The 21,592-nt window shown below is 37.7% G+C and overlaps 2 protein-coding genes across 16 annotated transcripts in view; one reads left to right on the top strand and one right to left on the bottom strand.

Annotated features, from left to right (window-relative positions):
* The window catches only part of LOC125493342 (uncharacterized), a 59,276-nt gene that overhangs the window by 35,306 nt on the left and 2,378 nt on the right, over positions 1-21,592 (bottom strand). For 2 of the 15 annotated variants that reach the window (XR_008967527.1, XR_008967525.1), the window contains exons 3-4: positions 19,993-20,133; positions 2,425-2,454 (exon numbers count right to left, since the gene is read on the bottom strand). The exons of 2 other annotated variants lie outside the window; for them this stretch is intronic. Coding sequence is in view for 7 of the 13 variants with exons in the window: in XM_057391709.1 (XP_057247692.1) it covers positions 19,801-20,133; positions 20,214-20,495 (615 nt within the window). In the remaining 6 variants the exon portion in view is untranslated. Of the gene's footprint in view, positions 1-2,424; positions 2,455-15,240; positions 15,583-19,426; positions 20,134-20,213; positions 21,231-21,592 lie in introns of those variants that run through there. 11 more of the 15 variants (XM_057391713.1, XM_057391712.1, XM_057391714.1 and 8 more) reach the window with 10 other exon arrangements.
* Positions 10,086-11,191, top strand: LOC125493542 (uncharacterized). The gene is made up of 2 exons (XM_057391708.1): positions 10,086-10,655; positions 10,738-11,191. Exons 1-2 carry the CDS (start codon positions 10,122-10,124, stop codon positions 11,149-11,151), a joined length of 948 nt encoding a protein of 315 aa, XP_057247691.1. The 5' UTR covers positions 10,086-10,121; the 3' UTR covers positions 11,152-11,191.

Below are 21,592 nucleotides of genomic sequence, written 5' to 3'. Positions count from 1 at the left end.
ATCCATCTATGGCTTAAAACGGGCGTCTCGTCAATGGTACCACAAGTTTGATGACATCATTCTCTCATTTGGTTTTGATATAATGATGTAGATGATTGTGTGTATCATAAGTTCAGTGGGAGCAAGATGACTTTCTTGGTCTTATATGTGGATGATATTTTGCTTGCCACAAATGATAAAGGTATGCTTCATGAAACCAAGAGATTTTTGTCAAAACACTTTGAAATGAAAGATCTTGGTGAGGCCTCTTTTATGTTAGGAATTGAGATACTCAGTGAGAAATCACAAGGTATTCTAAAGTTATAACAAAAGAACTTTATCGATTAAATGTTAACAACAATTGGCATACAAGATTGTAGATCACGAGATACCGCTATCTCTAAAGGAGACAAATTTAGTCTCAACCAGTGCCCTAAAACTAATCTGAAAATTCAAGAGATGCAAAAGATTCCATATGCATCAATTGTAGGGAGTCTAATGTATGCCAAAGTTTGTACGCTTCCAAATATAGCGTACATTGTTGGAGTGTTGGGTAGATATATTAGCAATCCAGGAATGGATCACTGGAAAGCATCCAAAAAGGTTATGAGATACTTGAAGAGAACAAGAGATTATATGCTCACTTATAAGAGATCAAACCATTTGGAGATCATTGGATACTCCAACTCTGATTTTGCGAGATGCGAGGACTCTAGTAGATCTACTTCTGGATATGTTTATCTACTAGCAGGTGGTGCCATATGTTAGAGAAGTGTTAAGCAAGGTATAATAGCCACTTCTACCATTGAGGCAGAATTCATAGCATGTTTTGAGGCATCAAATCATGGAATATGGCTACGTAATTTTGTCACACGGCTGGGAATCATAAACAAGGTTGAGAAGACAATCAAGTTATTTCGTGACAATAAGTCTGCAATGCTGTATTCCAATAATAATAAGAGCTCGACTAAATCAAAGAACTTCAAGGTTAAGTATCGAGCTGTTAAAAAAAGAGTTCAGAATAAAGAGATTTCTATAGAAAATATAGGGGTAAACTCCATGTTAGTAGATCATTTAAGCAAAGGTCTCACTACAGAGGTTTTCTATGAGCTTATTGCTCACTTAAGAGTCTTAGAGATTGAGGAGTCTCGAGTTTAGTGGGAGTTTGTCAAATAAGTTGCACATTAGACAATATGTGTATGCCGTATGGTTATTTTGTATTTTTCTGATCAGAAATAAAGTTGATTACACTAGTATAAAAAACAGCTTTTGCTACTTATGAAATGCTTTGGTTGATTAATCAAACCGAGCATTTGTGATACAAATGCTCGTGTTGATTAGCCAACCGGAGCATTTTATACCAAATGCTCCGGTTGGCTAATCAACACGAGCATTTGTATCACAAATGCTCGGGTTGATCAACGGAGCATTTGCATAATTAGGCGCAAAAGTTGTTATTTTCTAATGTTATCAGCCCTCCCAAAGTAAAGTCCCACCTCCCAAGTCTTCTATCAGTTATCACTCCTAACTACGTACAAGTCGCCTCCCCCTCCCAAAGGCCCAAGTCCTTCGCATCCTCTACCACTCAGCCGTCCTCCGTCGTCCCTCCCTCCCTCCGCTGGATTCAATTGGAACTCCCTTCGCACAAGTCCCTGTCTGTCGTTCGAAGTCTGCCGCCGTTCGAAATTCCTGGCCGCAGTTCAATCGAGTTCGAAGTCTCTCGCCGTTGCTGCTTCCACCACAGTTCACCGCCGTTGCTCCTTTTCAATCGAAATTCCTGGCCGTTCACCGCCGTTCGAAATTCCTGGTCGCAGTTCAATCGAGCAATTGTTCCTTCAGGTTTTTTTTCTCTCTCTCCAAAAATTTATGTGAAACACCCTAATTTAGCAATTTTCAATGTGCTTCTAATTATTTAAATTGCGCCTAGTTTGCACAATTCATTCAATTTATTTGCTACATGTTCCTCTGAATTTTTTTTTTTTCTATAAATGCAAGTATTCATCGCAAGAGTCAATTTTTATTAGATTTGAAGAGGTTGTTTCGGAAGAGTTAATTGTATTGATTAAGAAAGGTTGGCTGTTGGGTATATAATTTTCTCAATGCTGAACTTTAAACTGTTTAGTGAGGGTAAAAGTTCTTTATATATTTTTTGTTGCTGTATGAACCAGGGAACTTTAAGCGAGTAGTTGTTTTTCATCTTTTATGACGAGTTGAATTGAACATATATGACAATCACAAGGCAAAACGAGAGAGAACATGTCCTGTAGAGTGTATACTAATGAACGAGAGCCACCTGCAGCAAGAACAAGAATCTAATACACTAGCATAAATGCTTGCATTTCTCAAGTGAAAAGTGGAAGGTGGCTGAAGTTTCTGCATTAAAATTTATTTTGTTTTGTACAATCTAACCTGTGTGTATGAGTGGGATGGGGTGTTGAATCTAACCTGTTGTAATTGTTAATCGAGGTGTCAAAGCTGTCAAGAAATTGTATTCATTAAAAAAAAAGAGCTTATGTGAAACACCTATAGTATCTTATGTGAAACACCCTAATTTATTATAAGCCAAATATTTAGAAGTTTGGTGTACACCTATAGTATCTTATGTGAAACACCCTCATTTATTTTCAATGTGTTTCTAATTATTCAAATTGCGCCTAGACACTACTCAAGATTAAACCAAGACACTAACAACATCAACACGTACAATATACAATAACAAAAAGAGCTTGAACAATCAGGTTCTACCCTAATTTAGCCCCCCTCAAAAAAGAAAATAATGCAATTAGACTATCACATCACAAAGAACTTAAATCTTCCAAAACGTTATGATTAGATTTCCGTCACACATAGGAAATTCATTCGGCAGAACAGTTGTGGCACTCAAATGATAACTTGATATAGATGTTATGTTACAAAAAGTAATAGTTGATAAGTCAATGAGAAGCACAAACCAGAGATGGTGTTATGAACTTTTTTCTGAATTTATTTTACCTCCCATCTAAATGTCGACAGTCACTTTACCACCTCATTAACTAACTCAAATGGCGTTTATCAAGGTTGTCCAGATTAGGATCCTAATTTAGATTGGTGAAGTACTCATGATTCGATTTCAAGATCAGAGTCACTAGTTGAATCCTAAAAGTACCTTTTAAGACACAAATTTGAACATAATTAAACCAAAATCTTTGAAAACAAATATGTTATAAAAAATCTCAGAGATGAAATTTCAAAAAGATATACGGAATTTTATTAGTAGGGGATGAATGACTACTTCTTTTGTCTGCTAAAGTCGTTGCTAATATCAATCCTCTCCTTTTGGTTATAATGCTCAGGGTGCCTACATATCTTACACCCCATCTGTGTCTACTTGCTTCCGCGCGCTCTCTCTCTCGGTCTCTCATATGTTAGTTGTGCTCCCTCTTACTCTTATGTAAAATTAGTTAGCATCTTTGTTTAAATGATTTACTTGTATGTTAATTTTGAATCATTAAGAATGCTTTAAGAATCAAGGACTGGACTTTATTCAAAAGTTTGTTTTTATTATGCACAATTAAAGTATCATCATAATCATATGCCTAGATACCCATCCAAGACTTACTCATTAGGAGTAAGTCTTGGATAGTCCCCGTTTTGGACTGTTCTTGGACGTTTGATCTCACTTAGGTGGTAAATGTATTTTTCTTTTCGTTTCTATGGAAAATCACGGCTACTCATTTCCCTAATTTGTTCTCTAGGTGCATATGTAGATAAGTAATTACCTACATTGTGTACTTGGAGAACTGTAGGGAAATGCTGCCGGATTTTCCATAGAATCGAGAAGATGACGTACATTTACTAGTGGGATTAAACGTCAAAGGATGGGTTAGGTTGGAGTGATAAGGACCTTTGAAAGACATGCATATATTCATGCTATAAATGTTCTTTTGAATTTGCATCTTCATATTGTTTAATACTTAAATGATTGACAATGTATTATTATATGTGTTTAATTAGTTGTTAAAGGTCTGTTTGAATGGCGAAAGATCGTTCGTGGATGTATGGTAACATTGATTCGTCGAAATTTGTGGATGGGGTACTGGAATTTTGTGAGTCTGCCTTAAAACATCAAGCTAGGACGGGGGCTTTGGGATTTTATTGTCCTTGTGTTAAGTGTAGTAATGTGTTCAAAGTCAATGGTATTGAGTTGCTTAGGGAGCATGTACTTCGTAATGGGTTTAGGCCTGAATACCATGTGTGGATTTGGCATGGTGAGGAAGGAGTGTATGAAGGGAATTCTTGTGCAAATCATGTCCATGAGCAAGAAGACGCGTCTGAGGAAATGGAGTATGATACTGAGGACAAGATTGATGATGATGACAATGATCATGTGGATGAGATGATGGATGGTGTCGAGGATGATTTAGGACAACATTCTCGTGTTTTTGAGTCTTTGACACAGGCAGCACAAAAGCCACTTTATCCTGGTTGTAAAAAATTTACCAAACTTTCTGCCGTGTTGACACTTTTCAACATTAAGTCAAAGGGAAATTGGACCGATATTAGTTTCACTTCCCTGTTAGAAGTGTTAAGTGAGATGTTTCCCGATGACAATGAACTTCCAAAGTCGACTTATTATGCTAGAAAGCTTATGTGTCCCTTTGGCTTAGAGTACAAGAAGATACATGCTTGTCCAAATGACTGCGTGTTATATAGGAATGAATATGACAATTTCGATGAGTGTCCACGGTGCGGGAAGTCACGTTACAAGCGTAAAGGGGCTGGAGGTTCGAAAGGACCCCCAGCTAAGGTGTTGTGGTATCTTCCAATAATACCTAGATTCAAGCGGTTGTTTTCCATAAAAAAAGATGCAAAAAATCTAAGGTGGCATGCAGACGGAAGGAAGAAAGATAGTTTGTTGAAGCATCCAGCAGATTCTCCTGAGTGGAAGAGTATTAATAGATTGCATAAGGCATTTGGGAATGAAGATCGTAATTTGAGGCTTGGACTATGTACAAGATGGGATGAATCCATTCGGAAGTATGAGCTCTTTGCATAGTACATGGCCTGTGCTTTTAGTTATATATAACTTGCCTCCTTGGTTGTGTATGAAACGCAAGTACATGATGTTGTCGCTACTAATCTCGGGTCCTAAACAGCCCGGAAATGACATAGATGTCTATCTTGCACCACTTATCGATGATCTCAAAAAGCTATGGGATGAAGGGGTTTCTGTGTTTGATGCTCATGCTAATGAGATGTTCACCTTGCGTGCAATGCTTTTCTGCACCATTAACGATTTCCGGCGTACGGTAACTTATCTGGGTATAAGAATAAAGGTAAGAAAGCATGTCCGATATGTATGGATGACATGGAATCCACATTCATTCCTAATTGCAAACATGTCTACATGCCCCACCGAAAGTTCTTACGACCCGACCACCCGTTTCGTAAGAAGAAGAAGGCATTTTATGGGTCTGTTGAAGAGGGTGTAGCTCGTAGACCATTGACTGGTAAAGAGGTTTATGAGCAACTAAAGGGTGTTGAAACGATCTTTGGTAAAACAATGAAAGAGGAGAAAGGATTATGGAAAAAGGAGTCTATCTTTTGGACACTCCCCTACTGGAAAGACCTAAAGGTTAGACATTGTCTCGACGTCATGCATATAGAAAAAAATGTATGCGATGCTATTCTTGGAACGCTTATGAATATTCCCAATAAGACAAAGGATAACAAGGCCTCACGATTGTACTTGGAAGAAAAAGGAGTTCGGCCAGAATTGTGGCCCCAGGACAAGAAAGGTAAGAAGAGGAAGAAATCTGAAAAAGAAACAAATATTGAGGAAGACAAGAAGGGAAAGAATCAGAAGAAAACAGAAATCTCGAGAAAGTTAAGGTTAAAAAGAAATCTCAAAAAAAGTCGACAATAGAAATTATTTGCCTCCAGCTTGTTATACGTTGTCCAAGGAAGAGAAGCGGATTTTTTGTGAGCTTTGTATGGCATTAAGGTCCCGTCGGGTACTCATCTAATATGAAAAGATTTGTATCTTTGAATGGCGAGTTAAAATAGGGTTTATGAAATCTCATGATTGCCATGTTATGATGCAAGTACTTTTACCGATTGCTATTCGTGGGATACTACCAAAACATGTGAGGTATGCTATTACTGAACTATGCTCATTTTTCAACACGATATGTAGCAAAGTGCTTGATCCGACAAGACTTGATGCTCTTCAAGCTGATGTGGTAGAGACTCTTTGTAAGTTTGAAATGTATTTCCCACCTGCATTCTTTGACATAATGGTTCATCTTATCGTCCATCTAGTTCGTGAAATAAAGCTTTGTGGTCCAGTGTTTTTGAGGTGGTGTTATCCTTTTGAAAGACGAATGGGTACTTTACAAGATAAAGTGAGGAATCCTGCACAACCTGAAGCTAGTATCATTCAAGGCACCGTGGGCGATGAAGTTGGTAATTTTGTAGCCGAGTATTTGGCTAGTGCTGAACCTATCGGACTTCCTACATCTCGACATGATGGAAGACTTGGAGGCCACGGTACGATTGGCTCAAAATTAGTCACACCTCCAAGGGATAGGCGCCTACAAGCACACTTATATGTGTTGCATCACGTTGCAGCAGTGCATCCGTATTTGGCTGAGCATATGGAGGTGCTACGGGCTGAAAATCCTTCCAAAGGGGATAGGGCATTGATGCAGTTGCACAATAAGACGTTTATTGATTGGTTTCATGATCGAGTAATATGTCAACAACAAGATGATGTATCTGAAACTATTAAGTGGTTAGCATTTGGTCCTCGTGAAGCTGTCAACAAATATGAGGGGTATGATATCAACGGATTTACATTTTGGAGTGAAGGTCAAGATGAAAAGTCATCATCACTACAAAATAGTGGTGTTTCTGTTTTGGCGTCATCTACATTTTATGCGAGCGCTAAGGATCGGAATCCAGTGGATGCCAAATTGTTATACTATGGGCGAATTCAAGAAATATGGGAGCTTAACTACTCTAGTTTTAAGGTTGGTCTGTTCTGTTGCAAATGGATAGGTAATAATCGGCGTTTTGTAAGAAACGATGACCCTTGTGGATTCACTCTTGTAGACTTGGGTCATTTGCGTGAAAGTGACGAGCCATTTATACTTGCAACACATGCTAAGCAAGTATTCTATGTAAGAGACCCGCTGATCATAAGTGGTGTATTGTTGTACCGGGAAAAAGAAGTATCCTTGGCATTGGCGATGTTGATGATGAGGAAGAATATGATGCTTTTGAGGATAGCCCGCCTTTCATCAATCCCAAAATCGATGTAACATGCGATGCAGATGTCGACACAAATTATATGCGTGTAGATCACACGGAAGGGATACTTGTCGACTTCTGAGAATGATATATTCACGAGGTATTATATGTACAAGTTTATGAATGTCTTTTATTATTTGGGAGATATGAAACATATTTTTGTGGTTCATATTCTCATATTATATATTTTCTATCTTTGAATCTCGTTACTTTGAAGTTTTCATATGATACTTTATATAATGAGTTTGTTTGAGTTTTTGACGTTGACACCTTTGATTTTTAAAGAACCTCTTTAGTTTCCTAGTAAAGCATATGTACATCATATATAAACAAGTGATAACAAGCTATCAATTGACTGCAGGTCATGTGTAGCTGCTTGCTTTTTTTGTTTGATGCCCTACTACATTTGGTCTTCTAGCTGTCACAAATCCAATTAGCTTACAGTCACTCTAGCGTTCTAGCATCCAGTTCGCAGGTAACACATTATTACTCATTGAAACTGCTTTTTTTTATTATTATTGTTGATTTATAATGGTCTATTTTGTTTTTCCTGATTTTAAACCATTATTGTTATTATTAATTAAAGTTGAACATAATTGGCCTAAGAGATATAGCCTTCACCTAAAGAAATTTGTTAACCTTTTATTCTAGAAGGATTCCTATCCATTCAAAACCGAGGCTCTGACAGAATTGTGAAGATACGAAGCCATATACTTCTGTCGTCTTCTTTTGTTACTCTTTCCATAGTTTGTAGTACAGGGTCATGCAAGTTCCTTAAGCTGCAATATGCTGTTTTACAAAAATTATAGACTTGTAAATGCTGTAGTTGATGCTGGATGATAATTGTCATGCCACACCATGTGTTACCCTGTACGCGACTAAAATAAAGTACACTAATTGTGGGTTGCCTGGTTCTGATTCTCAATGTACTTGTCTCAAGCTATAAAATGGCTAAAAGGGGAACATAGGTCTTCTGGATCATATTAGGTTTTCCATTAATGTGCCTTTTCTTCGCCAGGTTAGAGCTTATGCACGCTTCCAACTGGATCTGTTTAGTCCTATGTTCCTGGGTTGGGTACATAGGTTGAGCTCATCACTCCTGTATTTTAGCAATTTTATGAAATAACCACTCCAAAGTCATCACGAGTAGCAGGAGTGCACGAGACATGAGTAGTTACGAGGCAGGAGGGTGGGAAGAATTAGAGAAGAAGATATTCATGTTGGGAATTGTGACTCATATGAAAGGAATCGACACTTGTGCAATGTGTGAACATTGCTACAATTGCAACTGTAAATTCAACTCCTGTATTTTAGCAATTTTATGAAATAACCTCTCTTTTCCTAATATTCATACAAGCATCAGACCCTTGTGTTAAGCATCAATATTTATGAGGGGCACTTCTGGTAGGCGGTAGTAGAATTTTAATTAACTTGCGAGTAGCTTGGAGCATATGATGTTGTTAGAGGAAAAACTCTATATAGAGAGCATATTAGGAAAAGAGAGGTATGCTGAAAATTATTGAGAGTTTGTTATTAGTTTGTTCTACATTTTGGGAGAGCAAGTCTCATGCTTGTAACTATCCTCTATATTGTTTCTTTCCAGTTTTCAGATTTAGCAATCAAATTCTTCTACTTCCTTGCTTTGGAATCTGTCCAGTTTTCGGAAGCCTATTTATCTGCACCAATATGCAATACTCTCAAGTCTCAATATTTTAAACTATGACATGTTTACCTCAATTCTAAACCCAGATAGAAAACTAAAAAAAAAAAATGGTGATCAGGTCAAGACAATTCTTGGTTGCAATCTGAATTGGCTCTGAAGCATGTTTGCGCAACAAATCAACCTCGCCCACCAACACTGTTGACCTATCATAGACAATTACCTGAAGAATTGTATCATCCAAGCAAGATACTGTCCCAAACCATTCAGTATTAGCAGCAGCACCTCCTAGAGGAGTATGGGCAGTAACACAGATCCCGTACTTCTGACAGAATTTCACTAGTGAATCACGTTGGAAATAAGGATGTGTTTCAATCTGGTTCACAGCAGGCTTGATTTTGGAATATGCTAAGCAATCTCTTGTCAGAAAGACATCATAGTTGCTGCACGTAATTCGTTTAGTAATTAGTTTAATGTTAATCAGGGAAGTGCTAGTGTCTACATCCTAGTGTCCCACCATCAACCAACAAAAAATTCACATCTTTGGGATTGCAATTTCTAGGTAGTGAATAGAAGAAAGTTATCCAGAAAATTGCGTAGTAACTTAGTAGTATTGGGAGAGATCTTGGCCTCTCGAAAGCCTAGAAACTATCTTGTATTTCCTTTTGATTCAATCAAACTCACCTCATCTCTCTGTGAATCTTGTTGAGCTTTTCTCTGTGCGAGTAAGAATTCTACCAGTAAGAATCCTCACTCACCCACCTGCACTCCTTCCTACTGCCCACTGCCACTCCCTGCACTCACTGATTCCCCCTCCCTCAAACACCCTCAAACACCCACTGCCCTGCAAATAATCCCCTCACTGCCCCCACTGCCACTCCTGCACTCACTGCCTCCCCTCCCTCAAACACCCCCACTCACCCACTGCACTCCTTCCCACTGCCCACTGCCCTCCCTGCACTCACTCCTCCTCTCCCTCAAAGACCCTCACTCACCCAACTGCACTCACTGCATTTCCTCCCACTGCCTGCACTCACTGCCTTCCCCTCCCTCACACACCCACCTACTTGTATTTTTAATAGTCTATTGTTGTATGTAGTATACTAGAACCATAACTCTCTGTCCTTTTTTTAAAAAACTGAATTTTTATGACCTCTTTGTGCAGAAGCTAATCTCACATTAGACATTCAAGATGACAGATTATGAGAAATATAGAGAAAAGAGGATAGCGGAAAATAAATTGAAAATGCAAGAAATGGGGATTTGTTCTGCCGCATATGAAACTCAATCAAAAAAGGGCACAAAACGCAAATGCAGGAGTAAGGAGGATGATATTGAGAATGCTGAAATGAAGCGTGATGATGATGCTGAGTATGATCCAGAGGTGGAGGATAAAGGTGAGATGGAAGAGGATAAAGGTGAGATGGAAGAGGATAAAGGTGAGATGGAAGAGGATAAAGGTGAGGAGGAGACCGATACTACAACCCGTACCGCAAGTGAAATTGTGAGTCACAATCCAAAAAAGAAAAGAGGGCGAGGTCCCACAAAAGGACTTAAAAACAAGGAACCCATGCACCTTGAATACGATAAATTTGGTCAACCATGTGGTAAGTGGCGTCATATGTATGGGCAACAAGTTGGCCTTTGCATGCGCAAACTTTCCATTTTAACAACATGGAAAGAGGTGACGGAGGGTATGAAGAAGGCATTGTGGGAAGATACAGTGGTAAGTTTATAAGAGTTCACAATTATTTGGCTGCATTTTATAACATACTTTTTATGCAACTTTTTTGTTTTTCTTTTTGTAGAATTTATTTCATATTGAACCTGATGAAGCCAAGAAGGAAGTATTTTTATCAGCTGTTGCAGAGAGATTTAGAGACTTCAAGACAAAGCTAGTGAGTGGATGGATCACTTTAAGAAGAAAAAGAACCAAGTCTAAGAAGTTGACAGAAGGAAAGGAAAAGGAGAATGAGGAAGGAGAGGAAAAGGAAAAGGAGAATGAGGAAGGAGAGGAAAAGGAAAATGAGGAGGGAGGGGAAAATGAAAAGGCATTGGAAAAGAAGCAAGGACCGGTGGAGTTGCCTTATGAGATATGGGATCACATCACAAAAGAGGATTGGGAAGCATTTGTTGCCCAAAAAACTACTCCGAAAGCAGTTGTAAGTTTTTATCTCATATTTTCCTCTAAACCAGCTGCATACCTTCCTCCTAGTTTATGATGTTATTGCTGCTACTCAAAACCATTAAAATAAATCACAATTAATATTTGGCAGATCTCTATTTATTTATATGTTATATGCAACTTTTTGGTTGTGGTGGGTGGCTCCATACTTACAGGGTGTATATAGTATATCATGTTTATTGACAGACATACTACTAAACTGCTCCTTAGCTGGTAAAACCTTTGGTAGCGGTGTATAAGATTTGAGTTGAAACCTGTTTGCATTAGTTTGGCTTTTTATCGATTTTTTTTTGTGGCACAAAGGGAGAGGGGTAGTATTGTAACCTGGTTATAAATGCGCTCTACCATCCTCCTCTCTCATGTTCCATAGAGAACTTCGTTTTACTACTTCATTCAGGTCCCAATCTTAAAATGTTAAGCAGCACGAATTCAAGTCTTAAAATTAAGATTTAACTGGTGCGACGTTAAGTGAAGTGACTAACATTCTGGTTCAGGTTCACTTCATGATAGATAGATCAAGGAAATTCAGTGCAGCTCAGACTCTAGTAGATACAGACTGTAATTGATTGATTAAGATCCAGGTAAAATTGACCTGAATTCAAGTTTAGCCAATTACCATACCAATCTACAGCATAACCCAAAACAAATCTACAAAATGCTGATATCAGACATGTAAATCTGTATTTCTATAATTGGACAGGTAGATTTGATTATCTAGAAAAAAAAGTCCTAGCACTAGACTGTAAAGCTTGATGTGATTCACTTATTTAATACAGACACACAAGGTGATTATAGTGATTTTTTGGGTCAAGTTTCTTTTATTTTTGGGCACTATGTCAGGTTCGTTGTAAGTTGTAAGCTATTATATTCATTGGATTTATTCATGTGTTTTGGTATTACAGGATGAGTGAGCTGACTGCTGAGTAAATATGATGAACATTAACTTGATGACTCCTATTCTCGTTATAGTCAGAGCGCATCCATGAATTTGCAAGTAGTGCTGACACTTATCTTAGTTCAGATTATTTTATGGTTTCATCCATGATTATTGTTAGCAATTCTCCAGCCACCCTGCCACCCTCCGTCTACCCCCCTGCCACCCCCCGTGCCACCCCTGCCAGCCCCCTTCCACCACACTGCCACCCTCCTGCAACCCTCTTGCCAGCCCACTGCCACCCTCCTGCCAGCCCCCCTGCCAACCACCCTTCCACCCCCTGCCACCCTCCTTTTACCCCCTGCCACCCCCCTTCCACCCCCCATGTACATTTATGAAAATTGTGTTTTGTCATGAGCCAACTAGTCAATTTTTTTTATATTAATATGCCTTTATTGACTATAGTTACCTTTAATTTATATATTTTATATTGATTCTACAGGAAAAGCGCGCTAAAGCTTATATAAGTTCAGGAAAGAAGAAGTTTTATCATCATATGGGTCCTAAAACTTATGAGCAGAGTAGAAAGGAGTGGCTTGAAGTAGATGGTTTTTACCCAAGCATTTAGCTCATCGTCGGGGGAACTTCTAGCTTCTACAATTACGACAAAGAAGATTGATCGAGTTGCCGATTGGTATTGTTCACTTCATAGTCGAGATGCAAGTGGGAGAAGAACCATTTCTGATCCGGGAACGAAGAAGATAGCCGATGTTGTGTTAGTATTTAGTGTCACTTCATTTGAGTTTAGTTTTTCAGTTTCCAACTAACCGTTTTCTTATGTGTTCCTTCTTTCACTAGCTTGGATGGAAGACAAAGAGGTTACAGGCGAGTTTGTTCCCAAAGCGAACAAGGATGCCTTGTATATGGTACTAGGTAAGGATCATGATGGACGCGTGAAAGGGAAAGGAGGGGTACGACTAGGCTTAAAAAAGTTTACGGTGAAGAGTACTCCGCAACAAGATCAAGCTCAATTTCTAATGCATCACAAGATATGGAGCGCAAAATGAAATCTGCAATAGAGGAGCTTGAGAAGAAGATGAAGAATCAATTCAGTGCCATCTTGGAACACATGGGATTACCTAGCTTTGACGAGCTCAATATCACTCCTGGGACAAATTAAGCCAGCAAGATCCTCAGACACTTAAAGAGACACTCAGAGAAGTACCTGGTTCGATACCAATCCTCCACTACTTGATCCCCCGATACCTGATTTAGAGGTAAAAAAATAATTACTTTTTCAGTTTCTTTTCTAACAAAATTTATTATATCATGTTGTTAAAGTTTGATGTAGCCAATTATGTTTTAAATAGGAGGAGACACATTGTGATCTTTTACTTCCCAAATCAAAAGATGGGGAGTTGGTTGTGGTAGCTTATGGTCGGGCACAACCATCGAGAGTGGGCCAAACATCGCATTTGCTGTCGGTAGAAATTTTTATTTTAATGTGTCTGTAGACACCATTATATGTGGATTTGAAGATTTCTCACTGCCGGTCCCTAGGGCGGATTGGAGCCTCTTTGTTCTTAATGACGCAGAGGGTAGTTTTGTGTTATGGCCTCGTGCTTGGGTGCGATTTACAGATGAGGTAAAATATATGTGACTAAGCATGATGATAGTGATATAAAAGTTTTGCCCAACTCAAAAATATATGCACATTATGAAGTTGATTTGTAGTTTTTTCCTTTATCTGTTCAATTTGTTGTTTATAATCACCATACGCTTTATAGATATTTTATTTCCTCTCCTTTTCATAAAACTGGCATGAAAACATACCAAATGATCTTTTCAATATGTTTTTTTGTGTCTTTTTGTTTCTAAATAGGCTTTGAAGACAAAAAAGGCAAAAAATGTGAGAAATTTGGATGTGAACAAAGAGGTTTCGCAAGGAAACCGTTCAAAATCGAATGAGGTGGACTCAAAAGCTAACAGTAACAAGGCGAAATCACAACCTATTCTTGCAATTGAAGGAAAGATTTCATCCAAGGGCTCATCTCCTGATGCAACACCAAAAGGAACGCCACTTGTGTGTGATGAGCAAGTGATCAGTCTCTTAGCAAGTCATGTCTTTGGCTACATGCTCGGGTTAGCAACTTGCCGATTCTTCCCCAATAAAGGTTGATTTGGAGAAGTCTCAATTCCATTACCTAGGTGAAGATTCGGCTACTTGGGTATATAAAGTGGATATTCGGGAATTCCTCTGTGGAGCGATGTTAAATATATCCATATTACAAGTCTTCATGAGGTTATATATAATTAAAGTAACTACTTCAATATTTTGTTAGTTGTTGACGGTTTTCATTCTAACTTTACTTGATTATTCTTTTAGTGCACTTTACGAAGATTTACTTGGATGTGATTCTGTTTCGAAAGTTGGGTGGTTATGTCCACAAGAGATTCGTGATGCCAATTGCTTGCACAACCATGCAGAAGCAAATGAGTACATTGAACGGAGTATTAGACAATGTGTTCGATCGGGAGATAAGTATATTATGCTCCATACATTGAAGAGTATGTTTTAGTACTAATTGATAATGTCTTTTCATAATGCTATTTTGGATAAATATTATTGGTACAAATATGTTATATATATATATATATATAATATATATATAATATATATATATATATATATATATATATATATATATATATATATATATATATATATATATATGATTGTTGAATTTAAATTTTTATTATTAGTCTTCATTGGATGCTTTTGGTGATATCTCCTTCAAATCATACAATATACCATTTTGATTCTGTGCGTCAAGAACCACCCCGAGGCTTACTAGTCAAAAGCATATTGAATAGGTATTGTTATATTTTCATTTTCTTTTAAGTCTTCATTAACATGCATGACATTGTTGTCACTATTATAAAATGTGGTGTTGTAGTGTGATGAAGAAACTGCGTGGTTCTGGTCCCAGAAGAGCCACACTTCCTCAATGGAAATCAGTGAAGGTAAGTAAATGATTTCGGTTGTCATCTATCTTTAAGTTATTAGTCTCCCTAGATTTATTGATCAGAATTTTGAGAATTATTTTTTGATTATGTTTTTGAATTTAGTGTGCACAACAACATGACGGGTTGCTTGCGGCTATTATGTGATGAGGTTTATGTACGATATAATTTCTTCTTGCACGGAATTTGATGATCTAGAGAAGGTTTGTAACATTTCATCCCCTTACAAACTATGACTTGAAATCATCGTAGTAATCCTAAAACAACATGTTAGAGTAGATTATAAGCAAAAATTACATGTTATGGTATATAAATGGATAAATTGGATCCAAAATGATCTAAAACGAACTTGATATGACCTTTACTTGCACAAAATTGATTAGAACGATCAACTTTTACTTTTGATCATCCTAGTAATCCTAAAACAACATATTAGAGTAGATGCTAAACTAAAATTACATGATGTGGTATGAAATGGATGCATTGGACCCGAACGGGCTAAATTGACCTTCTAAAGGGATTTACTTACTCAAAATTGACTTGAACGATCAACTTTAACTTGTAATTATCCTAATAATCCCAAAACAACTTATTAGAATAGATTGTAAGCTAAAAATACATGATATGGAATGAAAAGGATATAATTAATGGCAAAACGACCTAATAACGGATAAATTTTGACATATATATTATTGTCTTTGCTCTTATTAGATTTACAGCACGTCAAAGGAGGAGTCATTCACTATTGAGGAAATCAATGAAGTTCGAGACAAGTTTGCTTCCTTCCTTACCGATAGTTGTCTTTGATTTTGATATGTATGTAGTCACTTATGATGTAAACACATGCATACTTTGAATTTAGAGTAGTATTTTGTAATTCAATTCTACACTTCATATAATATAATTTTAATTTGAAAGTTAATTTGTTGGATTATTGAATTTCTGTATGCAATTTGTTGGATATACTTTGGATGAATATTGTATAGCAATGAGGAGGGCACGAGGTGGAGAATTGTAACTGCGTGCGCAATATATTTGTAACAGCTGTAGAAATCATATTTGAAAACGGTGCTAATTTTATAAAAAAAAAAAAATTAAAAGAACAAATGCTCCGGTTGTTAGCAAAAAACGGAGCACTTGATGGGACAAATGCTCCGGTTATTAGCTAAAAACCGGAGCATTTGACAAATTTTGAAGGCAAAAAATGTACAAATGCTCCGGTTTTTAAGACAACCGGAGCATTTGTTATTTGTCCAATTGCTCGTATGACATCTGCTACGCGTTAAAAACGGAGCATTTGAAGGGTTTTTAACCGGAGCATTTGATGTTTTTTGTACTAGTGTTATTCGGCTTTATATGTGTTATGAACAATTAAGTTATTTATGGTTGATTAAAGTGCGAAAGGGCTAGTTGAAAATCGACATGTAGAAACCACCTTCATGTGATTTTCATGCTACACATGCATTTCATGATTGATCTATGTCATTTGGTTGCATTAGTATCAGTGATCATTGGTGGTAAAGTTATTATTGAAATAACCAAGCTGCAATGGTCCTATATTGATGTGGCTAATGGCCTGGACAAGGTTGATGCGGATATGCAAAGTTTATGATGATTAAATATTTGAGCTTATAAGGAACAACACATTTGATTAGGATGCATATATAGCCCAGTGGGAGATTGTTAGAATAAAATTATAGGGCCACATCTGTTACTAATTAGAATGTGATAATCATCATATAAATAATCCAAGTAAAGTGGTCTATAAATAATTTAATATGACTTAAAGCTGTAATTATCATGAAATAATTATAGTGTAGATACCGGAGCAATATCACTAATTTGGTTACGAGTCAAATTAGAAATATTGCATTAAAGTGATTTTATTAGATTGCGGTTATGGCCCTAGTGTGTATTTAGTAAGGATGCTCACAAGGTTTATTGTGATGTAATGGGTGATAAAGGGAGAGTAATCGAGAGTTAACTCTTCACCTTCAACCGTTATAATTTTTGGGTCTTTATATCTCATTTATGAAGGTTCAATAGAGTATCACGAAAATCAAAAAATATTACACTGGAAAGTCATAATAGAGCATTTGGAATTAGGAGAGACGTAGTTGAAGAATTTCTCTCATGGCTGCCATGGAAAATCAATGTAAGTTTTCCAATCAATTCAAATTTATACCTTTCATGGATTTACATGGTTATATGTATTTTCATGATTATTAATCTCCTTCAGGAAACACAGAAAGAGGATATAGAATATGATATAGAGAAGGCGTACGACGCCATTGATACACACAACTGCTATAAAAAAAATGATAATAGGTTCTTTTTTGTGATGGTGAAGAAGGTGAGAAGAGAGTGAGTGTTGGTGTTGCAGCAAAGGAAGAGCATTTTCGATTTTGTCGACATAGCTCCGCAGAACTCGTCGAAGCTGAGAGACTAAATCTTGGAGAAGAAGAGGAGTATTTGTGGGCCCACTTGGCACTTGCAAAATAGAAGAAGCACACACGTTGGTGAGGAAAATGGAGGTTGGAAAACGAGAGAGAAAATGGAGAAATGAAGATGGAGAGACTTGAGAATGGAAGAAGAGATGCTGGTGAAGTAAATTTATTAATTGGAAAGGCTTTAACGAGCCAAGCCCGAATAACATTTGGTTGGTCATGGGCTCGACTCGGCTAGTGAGCTCGACGAGCTTGGGGGAGCCGAGCTCGGCTCAAGCTCGTGATTAGTTTTTTTTTTCTGGAGCTCGGCTCGTGAGCTCGATTAGGCTCGAGCTCATTTACAAGCTCGACTAGAACTCGGGTTTGATTATGGTCTCAAGCTCGTTTGGGAAATTTATTTTTCTAAAAATCTGTATATACCTTAGTTGAGTTAATATTCTATAATAAATACTTAATATAATTTTTAATATATAAATAATTTTTAATATAAAATATTTTTTTTCGGTTTTTTCACCAGGTACCCCTGTTGTTTTTCAAAATTCATGGGGTACCCCTAATTTATTTAAAAATGCCCCAAGTACCCAAACTATTTCAATAAAATTCACGAAATACTCTTAATGACTAACGGTGTTAAGTTTTCGTTAGTCATTAACCCTAATTGACCCCTCAAACCCCTTTAACCCTAATTAAGTAACTAAATCCTAACTTCTAACCCTACCCTAACCCTAAACTTTACCTTCAAACCCTAACCCACGACCACCCAACCGCCACCACCCCACCACCACCCAACCACTACCATCTCCCCTCCCCCCCCCCCCCCCCGTTGCCCCGCAACAAACCCTTTCCCACCACCCCCAGCAGACCCCCTCCGCCACTCCTCTTCCTCCTGCAGGAAATCCAGCACAACATCGTCATCAAATGCGCATCTTCTGGTGTGCGAAACCATGAGAATCAGCGCCAATTTGGCTCCACCAGAGAATTCTCTGTTGTAAATTCCACCAACTCAAAATTCTGTAAACAATTTTGCTTCATTTTTTCATTTCTGTTTTTTTTGCTCTGGAATTTTAATTTTGAAGTTATAATTCCACTAATTGAATTAAGGATGCAACTTTTAGAACTTCAACGAATTCAATTGATTGAACTTCAATAGTTGTGCTGCTCTTGTTGTTGTTGGTGTTGATGTTGTGCCGATGAGGGGACAGGGTTGCTGCGGGGGAGGGTAGAGGGGGATGTTGTGGGGGTGGAGGAGGGGGTATGTTGTAGGCTGCGGGCTATGATGTGGGGGAGGGGTAAGGAGATGGTGGTGGTTGGGTGATGGTGGGGCTAGGGTTTGTAGTTAGGGGTTTAAGGTTAGGTTAGGGTTTGGAGTTAGAGGGGTTAGGGTTAGGGTAGGCTTAAAAGTTATGTTTTAGTTAGTTTTCAGGCTAACTAGGATTTAATTAGGATTTAATTAGGGTTAGTTTAGTTAATTAACCCTAATAACTAACGAAAACTTAACACCGTTAGTGATTAAGGGCATTTTGTGAATTTGATTGAAATAGTAAGTGTACCTGGTGCATTTTAAAAAAGCAGGGGTACCTCATGAATTTTGAAAAACCACAGGAGTACCTGGTGAAAAACGAAATTTTTTTAATTTAAAATATTTTTTAGTATAAAATAATAATCGAGTTGTTCAAGAGCTTTTTGAGCCAAGCTTTACTTAGCTCAGCTTGGCTTGTTTAAGTCTCAAGTCGAGCCCGAACTCGAGCTGGGCTTTGACCAAGCAGAGTCCGAACTGTCTGTGAGCTTTTCATGCTCATTATCACCCCTAGCTACAACCATCAATAAAATTATTGATACAAGGACCATAAAACAATGAAAAGTTGAATGCAGAGCTCTGTAAAGAGTTTTATTGTTGTTGGGAGTTTTTAGATATAGTTACGGAGAGTAGCTTGAAGAGAGAGAATAGATGAGAAAGAGTTGAGAGCTAGTTGGAAAGCCATATATCATTGTACATGCTCTTGTAGGTTAAAGACCTCTTGAATTTGTAGAGGAATATGAAGAACTACAGATGCTTAGACATTATGATGAAAATAAGAAAAAGAGAAGTTTTTTTTTACAAACTTAGCCGGTAACCAGCCATATGGGACCACTCTTGTAAACTATGACAAAAAATTTGGTTTGTCGTGAGCTATTCTATAGTAATTCCATCCCTCCCTTTTTGCACAAAATCATTGCATGCATGGCATATCTTCTGATCCACTTCATTAACCAGAGGATTAGTTTTGTCCTTGCCTCCATCAACACATTATTGAAAATCTCACAACAATTATTTAGTAGCATACCAGACTTAGAAGCAGAACTAAAACCATGCGCATGGACCAGTGACAAATTGGTATGTCTTGCAAGTATTTGAAGGCATCTTCATTAAGAGCCTTGATCTTATCCATTGTAATCTTGAAATGGTGTTGTGACAAGTAATGAAAACATGAATATTAAACATTTGCACTTTATGCAACCAATGAAAGAAGGAAAATAAGATTAAAATAAAAACCTTTGTTGATGATCTTGCCTTCCAGAATTGTTCTTTGTATATTTCACTGAAGAGTTTGGCTTTAAAGTTAGTCCAAAAGTGCCTACAACAATACCTTGTGTCTGCTGAATGCATTACCCTTCTAAAGGCATCAATAAGACCCTACATTGTAGACAAAAACAGTAATTAAAATGTCGGAGTATTATGCAAATACTAAAGAATTGAGTTAGAAGGGAAGATACTTTAAAATAATTTTGTCTATCTGACATGTAAGTGAACTCATCTTGTTCATGGATCCAAGTAACTGAATCAGCCACTGATATGATGTCATTCCTTAGGAGCTCTAGGAACCAAGATAGGGTTTCAGAAAATTTTGTCTCAACAAAAGCCCAAGCAACTGGGTAAATGTTGTTTTTTCCATCTTTACCTACTACTGTGAGGAGAATGCCAGAGTAGGGGCCTCTCAAGTGTGCTCCATCCACACCAATGATAGGCCTGCTACCTCCAATATTGTAAGCAAACATAAAGCCTCTGAAATAGAGGAGGATTTTTTATGCCTTCAACCTTGATCACAGTTGTGCTCCCTGTGTTGTATTTTCTAATTGATGCTGCATAGTCCCATACTCTACTGTACTCCACACTTGCATCCCTAAAGACCATTTTTAAAGCTCTCCCTAGCATAATAAACCTTATAGTATCCTATTTCACATTTCACCTCTTGCCCTTTTCATGAAAGCCTTGAGATTCCAAGCTGGATAATCTTTTTCAGTCTCCAAATACCTCTCTGTTGGATACTGGGAACTGGACTTTGAGGTTATGATGTTGATGACCACAAAGGTGTTCCGGCCTAAAGCTCTTTATCTGCCAAGAATCTCCCCCTTTAGTTTTTTTTTGAATGTATCTTAAACCTACACTTCCTTTTTTGCTTACAACTGCACCTAAGAATCCTAGCTTTCTTCAATGGATAAGCACATCTTTTGGCACAATAAACTAAGATCCTAGTGTGGTTGTTATGCAAAAAGTAGTAGTTATATCCCTGCTCTATAGCATGATGCCTTATAGCTTTCCTCAAAATCTAGGGAGATGGGAACCTCAAGCCTTTACTTAGCACTATCTTACCATTGAAGTCTACTTCTGGGTTGAAAAGAGGGTAATGAGGTCTTTCATCATCTGAGCCTATGACACTCACAACCTCACCATCACTATCATTCAACTCCACATCATTTCCAATATCACAATCCCTACCATCTCCATCCTCATCCTCCTTATCACCCCCCTCAGATTTTTGCTTACCGTTCAACCCACCTAAACCCCTCGTAATAACCTCCCTCAGGTTATGATCAACAAATTCTAATAAATCATCAACCTGTTTGTCCTCAAAACCCTCATCACTCAGCAAAACATCACTATCTTCATCATCTGGTCCCTCTAATTCTTCATCTGACTGCTCATACTGCTCACTCACAGGAGGTTCAAATTGAAGGGGTTCAGTCTCTAAGGTAGCAGTGTTAGGGGGTTCAGTGTGAGAGGGTGTTATTGAAGGGTGTTCAACCTCATTAGGCGTTTTCTTTTTGGTTCAGATGGTGGGCAACTTGGGTCTTCTGTTATGGAGGTTTGAAGA

Source organism: Beta vulgaris, chromosome 9 (assembly GCF_026745355.1).
Source record: "Beta vulgaris subsp. vulgaris cultivar EL10 chromosome 9, EL10.2, whole genome shotgun sequence".
NCBI lineage: Eukaryota > Viridiplantae > Streptophyta > Magnoliopsida > Caryophyllales > Amaranthaceae > Beta > Beta vulgaris.
Note: the sequence above shows the minus strand (reverse complement) of the source record. Positions and strands in the feature narration are given on the sequence as shown.